The 21,262-nt window shown below is 41.4% G+C and overlaps 2 protein-coding genes and 1 pseudogene across 5 annotated transcripts; 1 reads left to right on the plus strand and 2 right to left on the minus strand.

Annotated features, from left to right (window-relative positions):
- Window positions 1–2,337: 2,337 nt before the first annotated feature.
- LOC146689502 (uncharacterized) lies at window positions 2,338–4,137 on the minus strand (annotated as a pseudogene).
- Window positions 4,138–10,118: 5,981 nt separating this feature from the next.
- On the plus strand, window positions 10,119–18,311 carry LOC146689503 (cystine/glutamate transporter). Its single transcript, XM_085436337.1, has 12 exons — window positions 10,119–10,409; window positions 13,701–13,827; window positions 13,905–14,020; window positions 14,114–14,239; window positions 14,311–14,410; window positions 14,592–14,636; window positions 14,736–14,859; window positions 14,963–15,066; window positions 15,149–15,245; window positions 15,571–15,720; window positions 15,809–15,986; window positions 16,214–18,311. The coding sequence occupies exons 1-12, from the start codon at window positions 10,181–10,183 to the stop codon at window positions 16,276–16,278; spliced, it is 1,461 nt and encodes a 486-aa protein (XP_085292463.1). The 5' UTR covers window positions 10,119–10,180; the 3' UTR covers window positions 16,279–18,311.
- Window positions 16,557–21,043, minus strand: LOC146689504 (forkhead box protein M1-like). Of its 4 annotated transcripts, XM_085436336.1 has the most exons (9): window positions 20,910–21,043; window positions 20,219–20,661; window positions 19,962–20,092; window positions 19,536–19,727; window positions 19,321–19,449; window positions 19,007–19,066; window positions 18,548–18,596; window positions 18,252–18,424; window positions 16,557–18,041 (listed from the first exon to the last, which is right to left on the minus strand). In XM_085436336.1, the coding sequence occupies exons 2-9, from the start codon at window positions 20,619–20,621 to the stop codon at window positions 17,226–17,228; spliced, it is 1,953 nt and encodes a 650-aa protein (XP_085292462.1). In that variant the 5' UTR covers window positions 20,622–20,661; window positions 20,910–21,043; the 3' UTR covers window positions 16,557–17,225. The 4 variants fall into 4 exon arrangements, with proteins under 4 accessions (XP_085292462.1, XP_085292458.1, XP_085292460.1 ...); XM_085436332.1 differs by lacking the exon at window positions 19,007–19,066 and having other exon boundaries at window positions 20,189–20,661; window positions 20,910–21,042; XM_085436334.1 differs by lacking the exon at window positions 19,007–19,066 and having other exon boundaries at window positions 20,910–21,041.
- Window positions 21,044–21,262: the final 219 nt, after the last annotated feature.

A 21,262-nucleotide genomic window follows, 5' to 3' on the forward strand; every position in this document is an offset into this window, starting at 1 on the left:
GCTACCTAGAGAGATGACTTTATGTCATCCATGAGGGATGCATTTGACATATGTTTCACATATTATAGCCCAACAAGTTACTTATAGCAATTTAAATACGAGCAATCAGTTTTTGGCAAATACCGGAAATCACTTTTTGGCACAACACCGGCTATTGCAGTTAGTAATACAACAGCTTCTTGCCATTTTTTGTGTTTCTTTTTATCGCTGTGTAACTGAGTTCAGTTGAAAGCCTGCATGCGCTACTACCTCTTGCCACAAGTTCCCAGAATCCTTTGCGGTTTTACCCCTGAATGACGTCACATTTTTGGTGGGCCGGTCTCTAGTCAAAATGCCCAGGCCGATTTTTTGTCCCAGTCCAGCCCTGCATAAGGCTACATTCTTTAGGCCTATTAGCTTAGCACAACAACAACAACAACAACAAAAAAGCGCTCTCTCACCCAGGAAACACACAGTCGCAGAGACATGGCAACCGTAACGCTGCCGCCTGGAACAACAGAACATAGCTGTCAAACAAAACCCAAACAGTCCTGACCCGCCACAATATGAAACAGGAAAATACCGCCGTGTAATCCATTTATTTCAACAAAGTAACTGTATTCTAAATACCACCTTTTTAAACGGTAACTGTAACGGAATACAGTTACTCATATTTTGTATTTTAAATACGTAACGGCGGTACATGTATTCCGTTACTCCCCAACCCTGACTGTAACCATCTCTTAATGCAATTAAAATTTGTGTAAGTAAAAAAACCTTGAAGTTAGGTCAAAAGGACAATGGCATTTACTCACTGATTTCTGAGCAAACAAGTGGGTACACAAAGTCATCAGATTCACAAAACATGCACACCAATTTATTTTGTTCGTACTGTATCACCATGCATACGAATCAGAATCATTGTAAACCAACAGACATGTGCAATCAACACTAAAGGAAGAAAGTAGGGAAAAAATCTGACTAAAACTGGACCTTCCAACTGAGCTTTCCAAAATGTTTCCACTGGAGGGAACAGTTTAAAAAGAAAAAAAGGCTGTGGCTGAAATAATATAAATTTTAATAATAGTGTTTCTTCTGAGATACTCACTGACTGGCTCAAGTAAAAAAAAGTTAAAAAGGGGGAGGGCAAGGAGAACAGAGATGCACGATTTACACACTGTTTGTTAATGTGGCCCAGTGAAAAGAAAAGAATCAAGGTGTTGCAATGGCCCAGTCGAACTTGATTAAAATTCTGTGGTGGGACCTGAAGAGAGCTGTGCATGAATAAATCTCAATGAACTGAGGTACAATTGCAAAGAAGAGCAGGCCAAGATTCCTCCAAAGTGCTGAAGCTGGTTAAACAAGCTATTAAATTATGGGGTATACACAGGCTTGAATGGTCCATATGACAAAGACATACCAAAGGAAAGTGAGTTCATGAGACAACTGAAAGTAAAATCAAAGTAATTATGCATAAATGCTAAAGTGAATGCAAAGGTTGAAGGCTCAAACTTTTATGTATAGTGAAAACAGACAATGGGATATAGATTTAGACTGTATATTAGCGTCTTGGTCTGAAAAGAGGTGCCTTACACCTGTATTGTTTCTAATGATCTACAGCCATCGACTCTTCTGGCTGTATAAAGAAAAAAAGATGCAGAGAGTGCAAACATCTGCCAAGGTAGTTCACTCTGGGCAGTATTTACCCCATATATCATTCCCCATGTAGCCGTAAGTTGTCAATTCAAACAATGGCAGTGAGAAACTTGGGTTTAAAAAGCTGTGTATTGGATTTTTATCACTTTGACTTTCAGATCAATTCTTTGACCTTGAAGGAGAAGCCAGAGGTCAATTTTCGACTAATAAATTGTTAAGTTGACCTTGAAGACCGTGGTGGATGTAAACCAAATTTGAACTCATTGTTAACATGACCCCACTCTACACCCCTACAAAGTTTTATCTGAATTCATTCAAACCTTTTAGAGCTATCACTAACCAAGCAACATGTTTAAGCATGCAAACGCTACCAAAACCATAACCTCCTTAGTTAAGGTATCAATCCTAAGAAAACTCAAAAAATGGCCGACAATTAGAGGCAGCTGTCACATCTTTCAGCCCAGAAGTTTTACACTTGGTATAGATTATTACTAGTTATATTATTTTCTTTCTGTTTGCTATTGTTAATAAAGGAAATTAATTGAAGAAATCAGGCCCCTTGCTGCCTGTATGAGAAACATGAATGGCGACTGGGCTATTGGTACTGATTTTAAGTAAATATTCCTTTTTGAGATAACATTGTCGGATTTTCCTTCTCCAGCCTAATAATCTCATTGACACACTGTGAACTATAAAGACACATCTCCTGGATGCACTGGTACGCATCTTCAGTGATGTATCCTAGGGTCATCAGGTGTTTCGGGTCTCACAACATCATACACCCTCGCCCAGGCGACCCAGCCGGGGGTGATCAGGCCCCGACTTGCGTACCAGTAGCTACCCACGGATCAGCCCTCTTGATCCACAGCCACCTTGTGGCTTTCTCTGCCGCTTCACTCACAGCCTGGATGGCCCTCTTCTTGGCTGCCCCAGCCACGCCCAGCCGGCCTAGGACTTTGCAGAGTGATCGTCCTGCAAAGCCCCTACAACCCACTTCTATGGATTCATAGAAAGTCTTCCAGCCCCCTCCCCTGCACTCCTGCACTAGTTCCTGGTACTTTCCTCGTTTCCTTTCATTAGCCTCCTCAATCCGCTCTTCCCAGGGCACTGTGAGTTCCAGCATGATCAGCTGTTTTGAGGCCTCAGAAATAATTATCATGTCTGGCCGGAGTGATGTTTTTGCAATGTTCTGAGGGAACTTTAGTTGTTTACCCAGGTCAGCCTGTAGCTGTCAATCAAAGGCTGTGTTGAGGAGGCCAGTTGTCAAATGTGGGCGCACCTGGGCTTTCTCTCCAGCCTTAATAAAAGAGATTGCCTTCCTCAGAGCCTGATGATGCTTGCTGGTGCTGATTGCTGAGGCAATCTTTTCAGCAACTACTCTGAGCACCTGGTCGTGCCGCCAACGATACCGACCATCGGCCAGGGCCCTTGGGCAGCTGCTAAGGAGGTGTTCTAGGGTCCCTCTTCCAGAGCACAGGGGACAGGCAGGTGTCTCGCTCTTTCCCCACAGATGGAGGTTTGCTGGGCTTAGCAGAGTGTCGTATACTGCCGAATCGGATCCGGTGGAAGTCTGCCTGCATGATGTTTGCCCAGGTGACCTTGCGCTGCAAGGTGCTCTCCCACCTTGTCCATGCTCCCTGCCGCTTGAGGCCTACAGCTCTACTTACTCGCTCCTCCTCCACACCTGCTCGGACCTCTTTCTGGAGTAGCTGGTGTCTCTCCTTTCCCTGTGCCCTGCTGACCTGGGCCTTTGGGAAGTACCCCAAGCCTGCTCCCCCTGTTGCTAAGACCCCCATCAGTGTTTTCTGCCTTAGGCGTGACTCCGCCACCTCAACTGCCTTCTCAGCCTTCCACTTTCTTCCTGTCCTTACCTCAATACCTGCTGATGCCACCTTGCAGTCTTTAGAATCTCTGTACTGTAGGGCTTCTCGTGTGCGAGCCACCTTGAACTCTTCTGTGAGACCACTGAAGGGTAGCTGCACGCTGTTGCTTGCCCCATACAAGGCAGCGCTGGTGAGACTGCGGGGAAGTCCCAGCCACTTACGAAGAAAGCCACTGATCTTTCTTTCAAGGGATTCCACAGTAGTTATTGGAACTGTATAGACAAGCAAGGGCCACAGGATTCGGGGCAGGATGGAATGCTGGTAGATCCAGGCTTTAAATCTTCCAGGCAGGCCAGACTTATCCACCTTAATGAGCCACACTCCCAGCTCCTCATTTGCCTTCTGAATAGCAGTAGTCTTTCAGGCTGGAGTCAAAGAGTTTCCCCAAGCTCTTAACTGGTTGTTCCGTTATGGATGGAATAATGGTTCCTGAAATTGAGAACCGGAACTTGTCCGTCACCTTGCCCTTCTTCTTGAAATGAAATGAACACACACAATATCGACTTAAATACACGCCATACCGTACAGTGCTGAAATGATTCAAAGCAGTGCAAGCATTTAGACAATTAAAACTGTAATTGATGGTGCATGGTTCACAGCGCATAACTACAATCAGTGCCCACCATCACATTATGAAAGTGATGAATTGTTATTTGTATTCATTATTTATGATGAATACTGATTGTACTTTAATCACATTTTTCATGGTGATTGTTGTTGTGAGCGATTTATGATGCAGATCTGCAACATAATTAAAGCGGCTTTTCTGTGTATTACGTAAAGTTATAAATAGTGTAAGTAAAATCAAATAACTCAAGGTGGGTTTGAAATGTAAACACTAATTGAACTATTGAACTATCTGTCCTAGTCACACAGCATACTGCACACACTTTGTATTGTTACTGGACCAGATCTCCAGATAATTGACTGAGCAGGACTCTAAACACCTAAGATGTGTATCAGGCTGCTAAAAGGAGAGAAAGGGAGAGGGTGATCAAAACAAAGGGTTGAGAAAAGGATGGATGGACTTCCTTTTGGGAGCATGTAAGATGAAGATTGATGTGGTGGCCTTTTGTTTATTTTTTTCAACAGTTCTTTGTGGCCTGGCTTCTGGACAGTGGAGGTCTGTATCACCAGGCTACAGAGCCAGTGGTGTTTATTTACGCTTTGAACACTGTGGAGACCTCAAAATCCCCAGAAAGGCTTTGAACGCTAGCCTTTCTTGTTTGTGTACAACTTAAAGGAACCATGGCATTAATTTTGCAGTCAAGTGCCACTAAATCCAACCATGAGCAACACAAATGCACACATACACAGGGCACCTTCTGCCTTCCTCTCAAGGGTTGAAATGTAATTTGAAACTGCACTGTAAGCTACTTAATCAAACCATTTGCTTGAGTACTCTGCTGTAACCTGTCATTTCACTTTACCAATGTAACATTTGCCAACCCTGTCCATCATGCTTAATGTTTAAATCTAATGTGATGGTCCCATGCAACACATGCTACATGATTCTTATTCGAGACACATTCTAAAGTCAAAGGTGGATGTCTGCTGTGTGCCAGAGGTAGCACTGATAGATGGACTGCCTGGTGTGACCTGATTCCTAAAAGCAACGTCCAGGACTGTGTGCCCTGCAAATTTCAGTAGTATTTGCTTCAAACTGGAGCAATCTAGATAAGGTATTTGTTAGTTGGGGGGGCGGGGGTCATGCAAAGTTGCATCTAGTGTGTGTAAATAGAGGAGCATATTTTAAAGCACTGGCTTCACTTTTCAGACCTGAAAGGTAGATACATCTTTTATACTGTCTTTGATTATTACCCAATCTTTAGGCTTTATGTTTAGACAAACATCCATGCATAATGCTGGTAAACACAAACATGAATGTGTTATGGTCCCACTCCTCTCGTTTGGAGTTTTTTTCGTTTTTCTTTCCCTCTTCTTTCCTTCTGTCCTTGTACTCTCAGGTGGAGCACTGGGCCAGGTTTTCCTGGACACCCTCCTTTTTGGCAAAATTTGTGTTCCTGGGCTTCAGCCATCGTACATGTTGGTAACCCTGGAAATTAAGTCTTGCAGTATTTAAGAACTGGCTGGTACTGTCATTTCTTGCTATGTCGCCTCACGGTGGGCATCAGGCTTGCCGTTGTAAACACTGTTTCCTTGTGTGTGTTTGGTCAGTAATCCTGCTTTTATGCATGTCTCCTGTTGAAAGCTGAACAACAGCTGAAAAAAGCTCCTCTGTTTCTCTTTACCTAAGGATCACAAGCTCCTTTCACTGGTACACTTACCCGCTTCACTCAAGCCGGTAACCTTTTTTGCACACCTGTCAGGCTGCTGCTTCATCTTTTTTTAGGACTCCCTTGGCCATCTGCATACTCACCCTCCTTCAACTGCAAAAGAGAACCAAGTAAGAACTGAATGGAAACTATCTAACTAATATCAAACTATCAAGAGCAATTGGTCATACTCGTCTGAACCTTAATCAATCCATGTTTTCCTCTCCTGCAGAAATCCCTGATCAGCTGCAGTAGGACCTGATTTACATTAGTATGTTATTCCTGCCTTTGCTGAGCCCTGGGCGCTTTGCTGTTTTGCAATAGATGATCTGAGTCCTGCTTTTTAGTCCTTGCTCCTGATCATTATGAGAAACTGCAGCCAACAAGGTCTCAAATTAATTCATATAAAAGCTAAAGACACAGTGTAATGCCTAAAAAAAGAACAATAATGCTTCATGAGCAGTTAAAGTTTGAGTATTATCATCAAGAACTTTGAACATATATAAAACATACATTTTATCTTACAATGCATAAAATCTCTGTCTGTGTGTCTGTCAGGAGACAAGCAACCAACTTGCCACACAGGTACATCTTAGGCCCCTGAGCGTTTGTATCTATAGCAGATATCATGAGACCATGACATTGCCAAGCAGCCAACTAGCAACACACTAAAATGACCCATTTTTAGCATTGTGCACCTGTGATACCTCATAAAAGTGTGCTATTTTAATTTTTTACAGTAACTTTTAATTATATCCACAGGAGTTGAAGTAGGCATGATATAATATAATGTCATGACATTGCCTGGCAGCCACCTGGCAACTAGCTTAAATTACCCATTTTTAGCAAACAACCATCACTCCTATTTTTGATTAAGTTTTGTCAGTGTGAATAACTAAATCAGTTTCCTAAAGGCACCAACAATATTGTGGGATGGGCTAGTACTCGCTTCCAAAATCTGCACTTCCAAGTACATAAATCTATATGCTGAATTTGGTGTGATGCAATGAAATGCTCAAGAGTAAAAAAGAAATTGGCCTTGAAATTTTTGAGAAAACATGTTTTGTATTTTGATCTGATTTTGGTTTGGGTCAGCTCCACATGTTTTCTCTGCTTTTCTTACCTGTTAGAAAGGGTTGTTCAGTCTTGTTCATGCAATATTACTTTTCATACTCTGCAGAGTACATTAACATCAGTCATTGTACTGAATATAATCCATTTACTGTAAATAAGCTTCAGACAGCCAAGTTTTCTTCACAAAGTTAAACAGCTTGTTCACACTGTTCACACCCAAACCCGTAATAACAACACGTGATGTGTGCATATATGTGTGCGGGAGCCTCTATATCTGGCTTTTTCCATATCACTGAAATCCCTTAAGCATTATGTTTATGTTTTCATGTACAGTACGCATATGTGTGGTGGTGCATTTGTGCATTTCTGTGTGAAAGTTAATTAATTCCCAGGACAGGAACACTCAGGGTTTACCCGATTATACATTTTATAATTGGGGTCTCCATGCTCTGTGCATGCAAAAACCTCAGCTGGGTACCAACGATGATGCTTCCATGAGCGTAGCGGTGGAGGCAGAAATAAACTGTTCAACAGATCAACAGTCCAGTCTTTCTTTTTACAACAGTGGATTAGTGTGCCATATTTACAGAACAGATTGGCTGGCCCAATTAAAGAAAAACCAGAACAAAAAGATAATTTCTCGAGAAAGAAGGAAAAATAATGTATATGTCCAACTTAAAGTGTATAATCCTAAACTAAATCAAACTAATAAATAAACACCTGGGCTAAACCCTCTTTAGCTAGGGCTCCCGGCAATAAAGTCACTGCGATCTGCTAAAATCATCATCAGACACACAAGAGTCTTCAAGAGCTGCTGCAACTTTTAACTATATAGTCAGCAGCAGCATAAATATATTCAGCAATGTCTGTGCTCTTTAACTTTTTGCAATCAACACATCCATCAATATCAAACAACATTTCCCCTACTTCATACCACACTTGGAATGTTCCCTTCCTGGAATTTCTCCCTGAAAGAGATCCAAAAACACCTGGACTGGTTTTTCAGTTCATACGTTTAATCTGCGCGGAGGCTAGCTGCAGTCAGGAGGAGAGGTGAGAAACAAATGAATCGTATACAAATCTTAAAACCATCACTTGCAATCAAACTAGCTTCATGACTTTAGAGCAATTGTGCCAGCAATCAGAAAAGAATCACTAGCCTATTACATTAGGCCTAACACTAAGGCTACGTTCACACTGCAGGCGAAAGCGCATCAAATCCGATTTTTTTGACCCTATGCGACCCATATACAATCATGGTATGACAATGTGAACAGCACAAATCCGATATTTTCACATCCGATCTGGGTCACTTTCGTATGTGGTACTGAATCCGATACATATCCGATGTTTTAGAAACAGAAGCACCTCTATTGATTCACTAAATGGAAAAGCCAGATGGTCCCTTGTGTGAATGGCTCCTGAGAAATATTAAGATGTGTTCCTTTTGTATTCTGCTCCATGTGAGACGAGCCTATGGGAGAAACAGTTGGGAGTGAGCAGTTGAAGCTTGTTTGGCCTCCAGTTGACAAAGCAGGGATCTTAGCAGGTCAGGTGGAAAACAGCAGGGAAGATAAGCCCTTGTCTCCTGGGATGGGTTTACCTGCAGAGAGAAGGACTAAATTTGGACCCACCCTGGGAATTTCACGCTGTGATGCTCGGGATGTCTTGGGGGTTTTATTTTTTTTTTTTTACCTTGGAGACAATTATGTACGCATTCAACTGCAGAAGACACAGTTGATATAATCATAGAATCAAGGTTAGCAGCCTGTAAAATTCAAAGCCAGGTAAGATGTGATTGCCATCTTCTAGAGGAAAATAAGAGCACGTTCATCTGTGAGGTAACATTTACCAAGAAAGAGACATGAGTTCCATCTGCTGGCCAAAGATGGAGAAACACCAAGTAGTAACAGGCATAATCGAACACAAACGGACTGTATGCACGCTGAGGTTTAACAACATTATTTAAATATCTAAATATACATTTGATTCAGTCTCTACCATAACCATTTATTAAAACTTGTATAAACATTGTTCTTTTTAAGGGGTTGACACTTTAAAATCAAAGAAATGTGTACAGTAAGATGCTGACAGCTTGCTTACAGCAAAAAGTAATGCTATTCTGTACTGAGTAAAATTTAAGCTCCAAAGTATAATCCTATGAGCTATTTGGTTAAAACTGAGCAGCTATTATTTTGGTGTTCCTACTGTAATCTCAATAAATGGTTAATTGCTGTAAAATATAAATGAATAGCATGTCTTATGTAACCTGAATTCTTGTCTTTTATGAACTATGACAAGACTCAAGTGTTAACCATCATGCCCTATTCTAACTACACCTTCCCACTGTTATTGGTCACACAGTCACTGGAAACCATAACACATTCTCATAAAAATGTAAAAATGCAAAATAATTGACTATAGCAATCAAACCTTTTAAGTAATTGAATTGAGTGGAGGAGAAATCATTCCCATGAGTCTTAGTATCACCAAAGAAAAAATAGTTATACTGTAAAAATTGATTTCCTTACAGTGTTCAGACATATTAATAAAGAACTATACATTAGTGCATGGACAACTTTTACACATAAATTGTTATTTGAAAAAAAGTTTTGATTATGCTGAACATTTTACTAATGATATACTAGAAATGTTTCTCAGTCTGACCGCATTTTGAATGCATCCATGTTTGCATTATCTGAGTGAGAGGAGTTCTGAGTGCAGATGCAGTCATTCACTCGTCATGAATCTTGACAGAAAGAACTTGATGTGTGCTGTGTGTAGAGGAATGTTAACAAGCAGAGCTCCTGCTGATAAAGTGAAGCTGACATCCATGCAGTGGCCACTCAAGTGAAAGTAAGGAATATTAATAAAGTGGCCTCTGTCATTTTTTTTGTTTTTCTGTTGTCTCATATCATTTTTAGTTTTTGCGTAAAACGTGTATGTACACTGTGTAAAATAGCTTGACAGGACAGATTTTAGTCTGTGTAGATTTTGTTGAAAGTAGCCCTCCTGCAGTCTACGCAGCTGCCTCCACAGCACCCTGACCTGTCTCCGTCTGAACCCACAGGGCCTCTTCCAAGCTGTACACACATCCATCCGCACATCCACAGTGTACAGTGTTAATTGTTGCTTAAGTTTGGAAGACTGCTGGCTTTGTTCCCAGCTCAGTCTGGGCGGGTGGGGTATGAGCCAATGAGTGGTGAAAAAACAGACAGGATTGGGGGGTGGGGGTGTTGTTACAGCCTGTGCTGTTTCTTCCTGCCACAGTGTCCAGCACATTCACCCTGTGACCTACAGCCACAGAGAGAAATGGAGGGGACCAGGATAAAGAAAAGGAGAAATAACAAGATGGATAAGAGAGATGATGAAGTGGTGTTCCTTCGGAGGCAGATCGGACTGCTGCCTGCCGTGTCCTTCATCATTGGGACTGTGGTGGGCAGTGGGATTTTCATTGCACCGAAAGGAGTCCTGATGAACAGTGGCAGCGTGGGGTTATCTCTGCTGGTGTGGGTGCTATGTGGTGTCCTTTCTCTCTTTGGTAAGATGAATGACATTTCAGCTGATGTCTGCTTTTGTTCTACCTTTTTCCTGCTATTGTTCTTTGCACTTAAGTGTCAAATATGAGAAACAATGTGTTTTATGAGTAAATAGTGGTAAATGGGGCAGCCATTGAACTGGTGGACAGTTATAAGTATTTGGGGGTTGTTCTTGATAAGACTCTGTCCTTTGAGTCACATCTTGCTGCTACAGTGAAAAAGGTTCAACAAAGACTGTACTTTTTAAGGAGGTTGAGAGGTTTTAATGTTTGATCTGAAATGATGACTCTTTCTTATAAAGGTTTTATTGAATCTGTTTTAACCTTCTGTATCATTGCTTGGTACGGTAATATGTCCCTGAATAAAAAGACCAGACTTAACAACCTGGTTAAAGTGTCTGGCAAGATTTCAGGGAGGTCTCAGGTCCAGCTTGTGGACTTTTATAACAGGCAGGTGCTGAGGAAGGCAAGCTCTGTCCTGTTGTGTTCAGATCATCCTCTCTTTAATGATTTTCAACTGCTTCCATCAGGTCGTCGTTATAAAGTGCCTGCAGTGAAGACAAAGAGACATAGACTGTCTTTTGTACCTAGTGCTATTATCATAGTTAATAACACTAAACCATAAGTGTTGTTGCCATTGCACATTGCACTTTTTTGATGAAAAATCTAGGTTGTTTTATCAGGCTTATATTATATTATCTTGGTGAGTGTATGTGATGTGTTGGTTGTCTGTTTGTTTGTTTGTACGGACATACTGCAAATCAATTTCCCGTTAGGGACAATACAGTGACCATTGACCACCTAATCATAAAAGCCTAAACATTCACATTCTTTCTCTCACACAGCGCCTAAGCTACGACCTTGGCTCCCTGTTTATCTGCTCCTGCTGAGATGGGGCAGAAAACCTCTCCAGTATGTTCTGTTCTCTTCTAATCAGACAGATAAGGCGATGACTTTCTGCGAACAGTATTTCTTATAACTCAGCAGTATAATGCATCATGAAACAATATCATTCATTCACAATAAATCAGCAGTCTAATGTAATGCAAATCAGTTTAACAAATGCAATAGTTATCACCTTCTTCTAATTCAGGAGAATAATGCAAACTAAAACTACATAATAATTCACAATCTTTAATTAGGGTCTAACATGGCATAAAATAATATTATAATCCCACAATAGTAAAAAGCTAGATTTATGTTGGTGTCATGATTGCACAAGTGGACAGCCCAGTTCAGTCCTGGAAAGAGACACAAATCAATTTAGGGTTGCATCAAGAATGGCATGTGGTGCATGAAAAACCTGCCAAATCAAACATGTGGAGCTACCTGCAGCACTGTCAGTCTCGGTCGTTGTGTCCTTGGGCAAGACACTTCACCCGTTGCCTACTGGTGGTGGTCAGAGGGCCCGGTGGCGCCAGTGTCCGGCAGCCTCGCCTCTGTCAGTGCGCCCCAGGGTGGCTGTGGCTACAATGTAGCTTGCCATCACCAGTGTGTGAATGTGTGTGTGAATGGGTGGATGACTGGATGTGTAAAGCGCTTTGGGGTCCTTAGGGACTAGTAAAGCGCTATACAAATACAGGGAGTGCAGAATTATTAGGTAAATGAGTATTTTGTCCACATCATCCTCTTCATGCATGTTGTCTTACTCCAAGCTGTATAGGCTCGAAAGCCTACACCAATTAAGCATATTAGGTGATGTGCATCTCTGTAATGAGAAGGGGTGTGGTCTAATGACATCAACACCCTATATCAGGTGTGCATAATTATTAGGCAACGTCCTTTCCTTTGGCAAAATGGGTCAAAAGAAGGACTTGACAGGCTCAGAAAAGTCAAAAATAGTGAGATATCTTGCAGAGGGATGCAGCAGTCTCAAAATTGCAAAGCTTCTGAAGCGTGATCATCGAACAATCAAGCGTTTCATTCAAAATAGTCAACAGGGTCGCAAGAAGCGTGTGGAAAAACCAAGGCGCAAAATAACTGCCCATGAACTGAGAAAAGTCAAGCGTGCAGCTGCCAAGATGCCACTTGCCACCAGTTTGGCCATATTTCAGAGCTGCAACATCACTGGAGTGCCCAAAAGCACAAGGTGTGCAATACTCAGAGACATGGCCAAGGTAAGAAAGGCTGAAAGACGACCACCACTGAACAAGACACACAAGCTGAAACGTCAAGACTGGGCCAAGAAATATCTCAAGACTGGTTTTTCTAAGGTTTTATGGACTGATGAAATGAGAGTGAGTCTTGATGGGCCAGATGGATGGGCCCGTGGCTGGATTGGTAAAGGGCAGAGAGCTCCAGTCCGACTCAGACGCCAGCAAGGTGGAGGTGGATTACTGGTTTGGGCTGGTATCATCAAAGATGAGCTTGTGGGGCCTTTTCGGGTTGAGGATGGAGTCAAGCTCAACTCCCAGTCCTACTGCCAGTTTCTGGAAGACACCTTCTTCAAGCAGTGGTACAGGAAGAAGTCTGCATCCTTCAAGAAAAACATGATTTTCATGCAGGACAATGCTCCATCACACGCGTCCAAGTACTCCACAGCGTGGCTGGCAAGAAAGGGTATAAAAGAAGAAAAACTAATGACATGGCCTCCTTGTTCACCTGATCTGAACCCCATTGAGAACCTGTGGTCCATCATCAAATGTGAGATTTACAAGGAGGGAAAACAGTACACCTCTCTGAACAGTGTCTGGGAGGCTGTGGTTGCTGCTGCACGCAATGTTGATGGTGAACAGATCAAAACACTGACAGAATCCATGGATGGCAGGCTTTTGAGTGTCCTTGCAAAGAAAGGTGGCTATATTGGTCGCTGATTTGTTTTGGTTTTGTTTTTGAATGTCAGAAATGTATATTTGTGAATGTGGAGATGTTATATTGGTGTCACTGGTAAAAATAAATAATTGAAATGGGTATATATTTGTTTTTTGTTAAGTTGCCTAATAATTCTGCACAGTAATAGTCACCTGCACACACAGATATCCCCCTAAAATAGCTAAAACTAAAAACTACTTCCAAAAACATTCAGCTTTGATATTAATGAGTTTTTTGGGTTCATTGAGAACATGGTTGTTGTTCAATAATAAAATTATTCCTCAAAAATACAACTTGTGTAATAATTCTGCACTCCCTGTACAGGCCATTTACCTTTTTTTTCACTGTTGTAAATAAGGGGAAGCTGAAAGTAGCTTTTAAAACTACTTAAAAGACATTCTAAAAATTTTGCCATTTAATAATTATAAAGTAAAAGTCATACTCTTATTTCTCCAAAACTCTGCTCTGCCTCTGGCCTATTAGGAGCCCTCTGTTATGCAGAACTGGGCACCACTTTTACAAAATCAGGGGGTCACTACACATACCTGCTGGAGACTTTGGGGCCTCTGCCTGCCTTCCTACGACTCTGGAATGAGTTTTTATTCATCAGGTATGGTTTTTACTGGTTCTAAAAAAAATTTTAACTGCCTCAAACATAATACTCACCAAGATATTGTCCACCTCTAGGCCATCTGTTGCGTCTTATGTCTCCCTTGCCTTTGGTCATTATGTGGTGGAGCCATTCTTCACACCCTGTGCTGCTCCCATAGTGCTCATCAGACTTGTCAGTATCCTTGGAGTGAGTGAGTGCTTTTATAACTCATCTGTGTCTGGAGCACTTTATGTGTAGAACAACACATATCTTTAACCAGTTCTTTGTCTTTGTGTCACTTCAGCGTTTGTCGTAGCCGTCAATTGCTGGAGTGTGAACATGGCCTTTCGCACTCAAGTCGCCTTGACTTTCATTAAGATGTTTGCCCTGGCCCTCATCATCGTCCCAGGGTTCATTGCACTGGCCAAAGGTGAGAGCACCTAATTGTTAAACCTAAGACAGAGTTGGTATTCAGCTCATTTATTCTCTCTGTCTTTGCAGGGAAGACAGAAAATTTCCAGAATGGTTTCGAGGTTGATTTGTTAACACTGGATAAGTTGCCACTGGCCTTCTATAGCGGCCTCTATGCCTATGGTGGATGGTAAGTGTACAGTGGTTTGAGGATCAGTGCAAATTCAATGTATTTTACTGTGTATCACACGGTATTCAAAACTCTTTCCCCCAGTAATAGTGAAAAGAACCATAAATTACATGACAATGTATGTACTGTAACTAACAATCAAAGCTTTATGTCTGAGTCTTGGCTTTCTCTTTTCCTCTAGGTTTAATTTGAACTTTATCACAGAAGAAGTCACAAACCCTAATAGGTATTTTAGCATGAAACATCTGCTATAGTCTGTCGTTTTTTTTGAAAACCAAGTTGCCTCCTGCTGTTATATCTCTCTGTGTGTATCCCACTTTATCAGAAACATGCCACTGGCAATAATCTTGTCCATTGTGGCAGTGACAGTCTTTTATGTGCTTGTTAATGTGGCCTACTACACCATGATGACTCCCGCTGAGGTGCTTCTGTCAGATGCTGTGGCTGTGGTCAGTTCTATTTCTTGCTTTATGTATCATTAAAAAAAAAGGAAAAACTAGAGTAAATGTGGTATGTCACTGTTGGTCTGATCTGCTGTTTGTGCCTCTGCAGACATTTGCCAACCGTGCTTTTCAGGGGTTGGCTCCTGTGATCCCCGTTCTTGTTGCCATATCTTGCCTTGGAGCACTTCACGGTGGCTTCTTTGGGGCACCTAGGTAATCTGAGGACCATAAAGGTTTAGTATTGTCATTTTTTTTGTGTGTGTGCCTGAATTCTAATGAGAGCTCTGTGTTGCAGGATGCTGTTTGTGGGAGCCAGGGAAGGCCACTGGCCAGCCATCTTTTCCATGATTCACATCCGCAGACACACACCTTTACCTGCTGTGTTGTTCCTGGTAAACTACTTTTAAAACAGCTGAAGCAATCTAAACAAATAAATAGATGACTTATTCTATTTATTATGTTGCATTATTAAAATTGAGAATACGCAGTAAAACAATTATAACATTTTATTTGTATTAAGTTTATCCATGTCATATGAATAATAACAATAGGATCCAGGCACAGGATAAAGAGGCTGGTTGAAAATGGGAAACACAAAGCCTTAATCCAGATCTAAAGGAATGAGGGGTTGCACAGGGTCTGACAAAGAGATATAATGTGATACTCTTAAAATAGTGGCTTCATAACTATCTTGCTTGTGTCCCTGTGTCCCTTTAGTACCCCTTGGTAATTTTCATGTTAATCACTGGAGAGATTTACCAGCTCCTCAACTTTGCATCCTTTTCACGCTGGTTCTTCATCGCCTTGGTAACCTTGGGGATGCTCATACATCGATATCGTTTTCCTCTCCATCCAAGACCTTTTAAGGTTAGCATACTGAATTCAAAAAAACCTCCCTTTATCTTACTGCTGCACACTACGCTGACCAACTTGTTTTATTTGTTGTAATGTGAAGGTGCCCTTGGTCATTGGAATCACCTTCACAATGGTCTCCTTCTTCATTGTGGGTCTGTCTCTTTACTCTGACCCCTGGAACACAGGACAAGGTTGTGCTCTAACACTGACTGGTGTCCCAGTTTACTATGTTACTGTCTACCGCTTTCGTTTGCCCCGTAGATGCAGGCGCATATTTGGTAAGTTGTACCAATATTCTTCTTCAGAATGTATTAACATGATAGTTTTCGTCATGGGACTGAATTTAGTGGCTCTATTTTTAATATTAAACATAGGCATCTTTGGTAGTGTCAAATGATCATATATGCCTGCTTGTTTTTGTTAAGAAGGAAGAGGATGAGTGAAATCGAGAAACTCAGTTGCTTGTAGTGAACAAACTAATTCTGACTTTCCTCAATTCTCCCAGACTACTGCAGCAAACAGCTACAGATCCTTCTAGAAGTGGCTCAACAGGAAGTCCAGACTTACTGAAGACCCAAGAGGCATCCTGCATTCTACTTGCAGACTACACGGATACTACCTGGACAAAACATTAAGAAGACATTTTTAACAGTTTAAACAAATGTTTCATTTTGTACTACTTTTATATAAAGAGCCACGTGTTTAGAGAAACTAACTGCATCAATTATGCAAGTATGTAGTGTTTATACCAGAGACCTTACAAAAAAAGTACTTAAAGTTTCAAAGATGCACTCAAAATGTTCATTTTGAAACGTTAGTTAAAATGACATTTTTGAACAGACAACCTATGATAGTTTAAACCTTTATTGAAATATAAACAGAAATAAGCAGTCTTGCTACACAGTTTTTCAAATAAAATACGCTATGTGCAAAAGGGTTCATTGCTGTATTGAAGAATATTTCAGGGTGTAGAAATTACGCCTTGTCTCTACATTAAATTTGATCTGAGCAAGACAAAAGATCAAAGTTTGCTTATACCCAAAAACATAAGTAAAAAATCTTCATGTTATATGAGGCACCAACACATTGATTGTTGTCTTAGAAACACAGAGTTTAGTCAGGTACAAGGTCTGAAAACTGCTAGAAACCACAACATTTCACTCTTGCATACACAAGGACAATTACTGTGAGAATTTATGAAGTCATGTGATAAAGAAAGTCCTACAGTTAAATAAAGAAACAGTCCTGTTCCTGTTAGTGCTATTTGTCAAGGCCTATTACTAGCAATCCTCCATCACAATCTATTATTCTAAGTCAGCTCTAAGACGCTGACTCAAACTGCAGTGAAGCATCTTGAAAATATATCCTTTAAAATTTGTGTAGAAGCTAAATTATATATTAAAATGTGCAAATCAATTTGGTGTGGGCCTAATCATGTAGTGTTTACACAAAGAAAAAAAAAAGGAAAAAGAAACAGGTGACACTGCTTAGCCATAGAATGTGTTTCGGCTTTCTGGCTATTTCAACTGAGGGATGAACTCAGACCAGCTGATGTTCGCCATACCAAGGTCGTCATCATCCAGACCAGAGAAGCTAACATCCAACAATAAATCGCTCAGGCTGTCGTTCATGGTATCCAAGACGAGGCCCTCTGTGATTGAGCGATTGGCTGCTGTGGAACTGCCTCCCTGCAGAAGCTCTCTGGAGCAGCTACTTTTGAGGCATTCGGTGGGCGACTCTGCTGGTCCGGTCACTCTGGAGGGAGCAGATGTGAGCAGCTCTCTTGGGGAGTTAAACAGAGGCAAGTCTTTAAAGGGAGTGCTGCCGAAGCTGAAGGTGGTGTAGTCGTGTTGTGGAGTATCTGTGGGACCACCTGGTGTACGAATAGGGCTCAAGTGTAGAATATCTTGGCTTCCTTTGTCTACCGGGGTCACTTTAAAAGACGCAACATAAGAAGGTGGCTTGCTGGGGGTGGATGAGGTCAAATGGCTTCTACTTTTTATAGGGGTTTTGAATGAGAACTCCCTATCTGGGCTTTCCTGCCCATGCTTGTCTTCATCCAGCTCAATATGTGGATTGTCCTGGAATGTCGAAGCATCGGAGGCTACGCCAGAGTCAAAGAAATTACTTTCGTGGCAGAGGAGAACAGGCTCTTCATTCACAGAGAGAACCAAACACTGTTTGCGCCGTGAGCTGCTGGCTTGTCTCTTTGGAGGAGCTTTGGGGGTCTCGCATTTAATCGGAACACATACCAGCTCCTCCTTCACTTCTACCTTAAAGTCCGTATTCTTCTGAGGAGATATCATCACAGCTGGGGAATCACTTTGTGTCACCTGTCAGACATGCAACCATTCCCATTAAAATCTTAGTGGTATGGGTGAAGTTCATACTCATCTCTATGCACATAATGTTGTCAATGTAAACTCTAGGGAGTTCCAAGAAATACTTGTTTTGAAAAGCAGTTTGCAACTTGCATAGCTTATGAAGTAAAACAACAACAACAACACATTTTAAAAAGCTGAAATATATGAGAAATTCATTACCTTCGGTGCTATGCGGACTCTCTTTGTTCCTCGTGAATTGTTCCCCTTCTGCTGGGAGCAGGGCGGAGGAAAAGGGGTAGAAGTGGATGGCAGGTAGACAGAAGGAGTGACGGGGAGCTGTATGGGCACCAAGTATGAATCGGTTCGAGGCAGAAGAGGTTTCATCTTTCTCTCTGAACACAGAAAACACATCAACATTGCACTACACATTTCCAAACTAAACAGCAGTTTGCCAACCTCTGATCTTTCTCAAGTCTCAAATTTATAAAACAACTCATACATTTCTTTTAACTCACCAGAGCTAGTTGGTGTTTTTCTTGCATCTGGAAGTGTCCTCTTTTGGTGCTGTGAAAAGTAAGATGAGACAGAAATTATATCAGTTAGGAGCCTTACTGTGCTGCCACCTACCAACACTGTAACTTGGCGTTCTGTCCAAAATTTGGCCCTTCATAGCCGACCCTACATCTTTACTGATATGAGAGGAATAAAAGCTTTATGATTGTATGGATACCAGACATTAGGAGAAACAAGTGCTCTTAAAGCACATTAGCCTTTCAGGCTGACTTCAGCCTCTCTGCTTCCCTGCTGCTCTCGTCTCCTCCTGCAACAAAAACAGGTGTAGCTACACTCTGTGGGTCTGAAAGTCTGGTGACAAATAGATTCATGAACGTTCTGATTTTTCTGAGGTTGTGACTTGAAGATGGCTCCTGAAGAACTAAAAGAAAAGAAAAAGAAAGGGGCTAAATCAGTCTTACTTGATTAGCCAGTAAAAGCATTGGCACAGGAACAGTGGCAGTCACTGGATCACAGCCCAGCTACAGAGAGAGATGTGAAGTGAGATTAGGGGGAAAATAAGATGAAAAACAACATGAGGAATCTCAAAACACTCTCAAGGTGTCAGCCATGAAAAAAACAATTGAAAAACAAGGATCCAAGCAAAATCATTATATAAACACAAGGTAAAACAATAAGCATTTAACAAGCATTCTTGCAACAAAACATTCAGGCCAAGTACCACAAATGTTCCCAGATATCACCGATGTAAAAGCAACGAGTCAGCTGCACTCACCTTGTACACATGATCAAGTGTGAGGCATCGATTGGCTTCAGGTCGGATAGTCCAGAAAGACATTTTACCATCTGGAGACGTTTCACGAATGAACAGGTCATGCACAGAGAGGTTATGGCGGATGGAATTCTGCAATTATAAATGAAAAAGTATTTGAAAACTGCTGCTTGCTGCAGAGCTGTGAACATATCACACTTTCAGCAGCTCTGAAGTACCTTCCAGCCTGGTTTGGCCACATCTCTATAGTAAGGGAAGTTGTTCTCAATCCACATGTAAATCTCGTTTAGGGTCATCCTCCTGTTCTTTCTGCTATTGATAGCAAACTGGATCATGGCCATGTAGGAGTACGGTGGCCTCTCTGAAATGGGTTGCTGAGGAGCTTCTGCACTGGTATGTGTATTGTGTGCCTATATGACAAAAAACAAACAAACAACAGTCAATAAATCTGACAGTGTAACTATTTTCTGCAATCAGACTACTATTGCTGTCATTATAAATCACAGTCATGACCAATTGGTTACGAAAGGGTGTTTAGGGAACATGTAGCAACATGTCTGGGGTTAATGTTGCCTTCAGACAAGCTTGTGTCGGCACATAAAGGGCAAGGGAAAAAAAGCAGTTAACAAGAAAAAGCTCTGAACCTGAAAAGTCTGTAGTAAAGGGTTCTGGTTCTCCTTGCTGCTGAGCTGCTTTGTAGAATTTGGCTCCAAGGCACATGTGCTCATCCTACCAAGGCTGTCATCTAAAGGACTGTAATTGACATCCTTATTCCCTAGTATCAGACAGAGGAAAAACAAGCACTAAATTCCACACTTATACTTTAAGTATTATCCTAAACATTAAAAAAAAAACTTCTTTTTTTCCGTACATGGTTTAATTTCAGTTAGAAGTTTGTCACCTGGGAAACTGCGTGTAGTTTCAGCTTTGACTTTATGTCCTTCTGTACTCCTTGTAGCAGCCGCTTCAGCAGCAGACTGAGGATCAGCTCCATAGTCCCACTTGTTGCCACTCCCACTCAGAAGAATGAACTTGTTTGGGCCCTGGGCACCACACTCATTGCCTTTAGCTGTGAGGTCCCCAATAACACTTTGAAGATCTGCTGTTTCGGGAAAGTATACCAACCGAGTATCAGACTTGGATGGATGGTCCATGATGCGGATACCACCAGGAAAGCTCTGAACAGCAGCTGGTATTGACGGATCTTTGGAGCCTGATTCTCCAGGCTGTGAATCCGTCGCATTTTGATGAAAAGGCAGTTTTCTTCTTTTGAGAATCCGGGGTCTCGTCGGGCTCCGTCTCATGGTCAGATCATTGAAATGTGCCAAGTTGTTCAGAGGTATTCTGCACAAAAAACACAAACGAGCCTGAACAACGGAGATTAACTGTTACAACAAGAGTTAACAGTAACGGTAACGTTTAGCTGGGAGATGGAAATTATCAAGTCAGTTACTGGCGTTAGCCATCAAGTCCGTTCACAGCAATTCAGTCTAGATCAACTCGGAAAACTCACCGATTTAGCTCAAATACTGATCATAATAAATCGTACACTAAACGGGTTAAATGTCATCTAAGTAAAACCAAGTCCGCACCTTTTTTCTTTTCTTTTATATCTTGAACTCCTCACTTAAGCGGCTGATTTTCTTCAGTTAGTGATGTTTCCGGACGATTTCAAGCTTCTCGAACAACAGACGTTAGCTAATGTTTTTAACCTTCTGGGTTTGTTCAAAATCACAATCCTTTCAGCTTGTTCGTTGCAAAAAGTGTCCACCAATAAATTAGGTGTGTAATTTTTATTATTTTTATGGGGGGTTGTTGCTATTTTTACTGCATAAAGTTTTTAACTAACATCAGTTCTTTTCATAAATATAAAATAGTCATTCCTTTTTTTCTTTTACATTTTAACCTTTAAGAAAACAGTTTGTTTGTACAATGTACTTGTTGG

This window comes from Copadichromis virginalis, linkage group LG17 (assembly GCF_057382275.1).
Source record: "Copadichromis virginalis isolate Kocher_CV1m ecotype Utaka linkage group LG17, C_Virginalis_male_GT1.1, whole genome shotgun sequence".
NCBI classification, from domain to species: domain Eukaryota; kingdom Metazoa; phylum Chordata; class Actinopteri; order Cichliformes; family Cichlidae; genus Copadichromis; species Copadichromis virginalis.

Bases quoted from the DNA above. Each gene is read 5' to 3' on its own strand.
- LOC146689503 (XM_085436337.1), top strand. From the start codon at position 10,181: ATGGAGGGGACCAGGATAAAGAAAAGGAGAAATAACAAGATGGATAAG. The intron at 10,410-13,700 runs GTAAGATGAATG...CTGGCCTATTAG, and splicing joins TGGTGTCCTTTCTCTCTTTG to GAGCCCTCTGTTATGCAGAA. The intron at 14,240-14,310 runs GTGAGAGCACCT...CTGTCTTTGCAG, and splicing joins GTTCATTGCACTGGCCAAAG to GGAAGACAGAAAATTTCCAG.
- LOC146689504 (XM_085436336.1), bottom strand. From the start codon at position 20,621: ATGAGACGGAGCCCGACGAGACCCCGGATTCTCAAAAGAAGAAAACTG. The intron at 19,067-19,320 runs GTGAGTGCAGCT...CTCTCTCTGTAG, and splicing joins CACTTGATCATGTGTACAAG to CTGGGCTGTGATCCAGTGAC. The intron at 18,425-18,547 runs GTGAGTTAAAAG...TTCTGTGTTCAG, and splicing joins AAAAACACCAACTAGCTCTG to AGAGAAAGATGAAACCTCTT.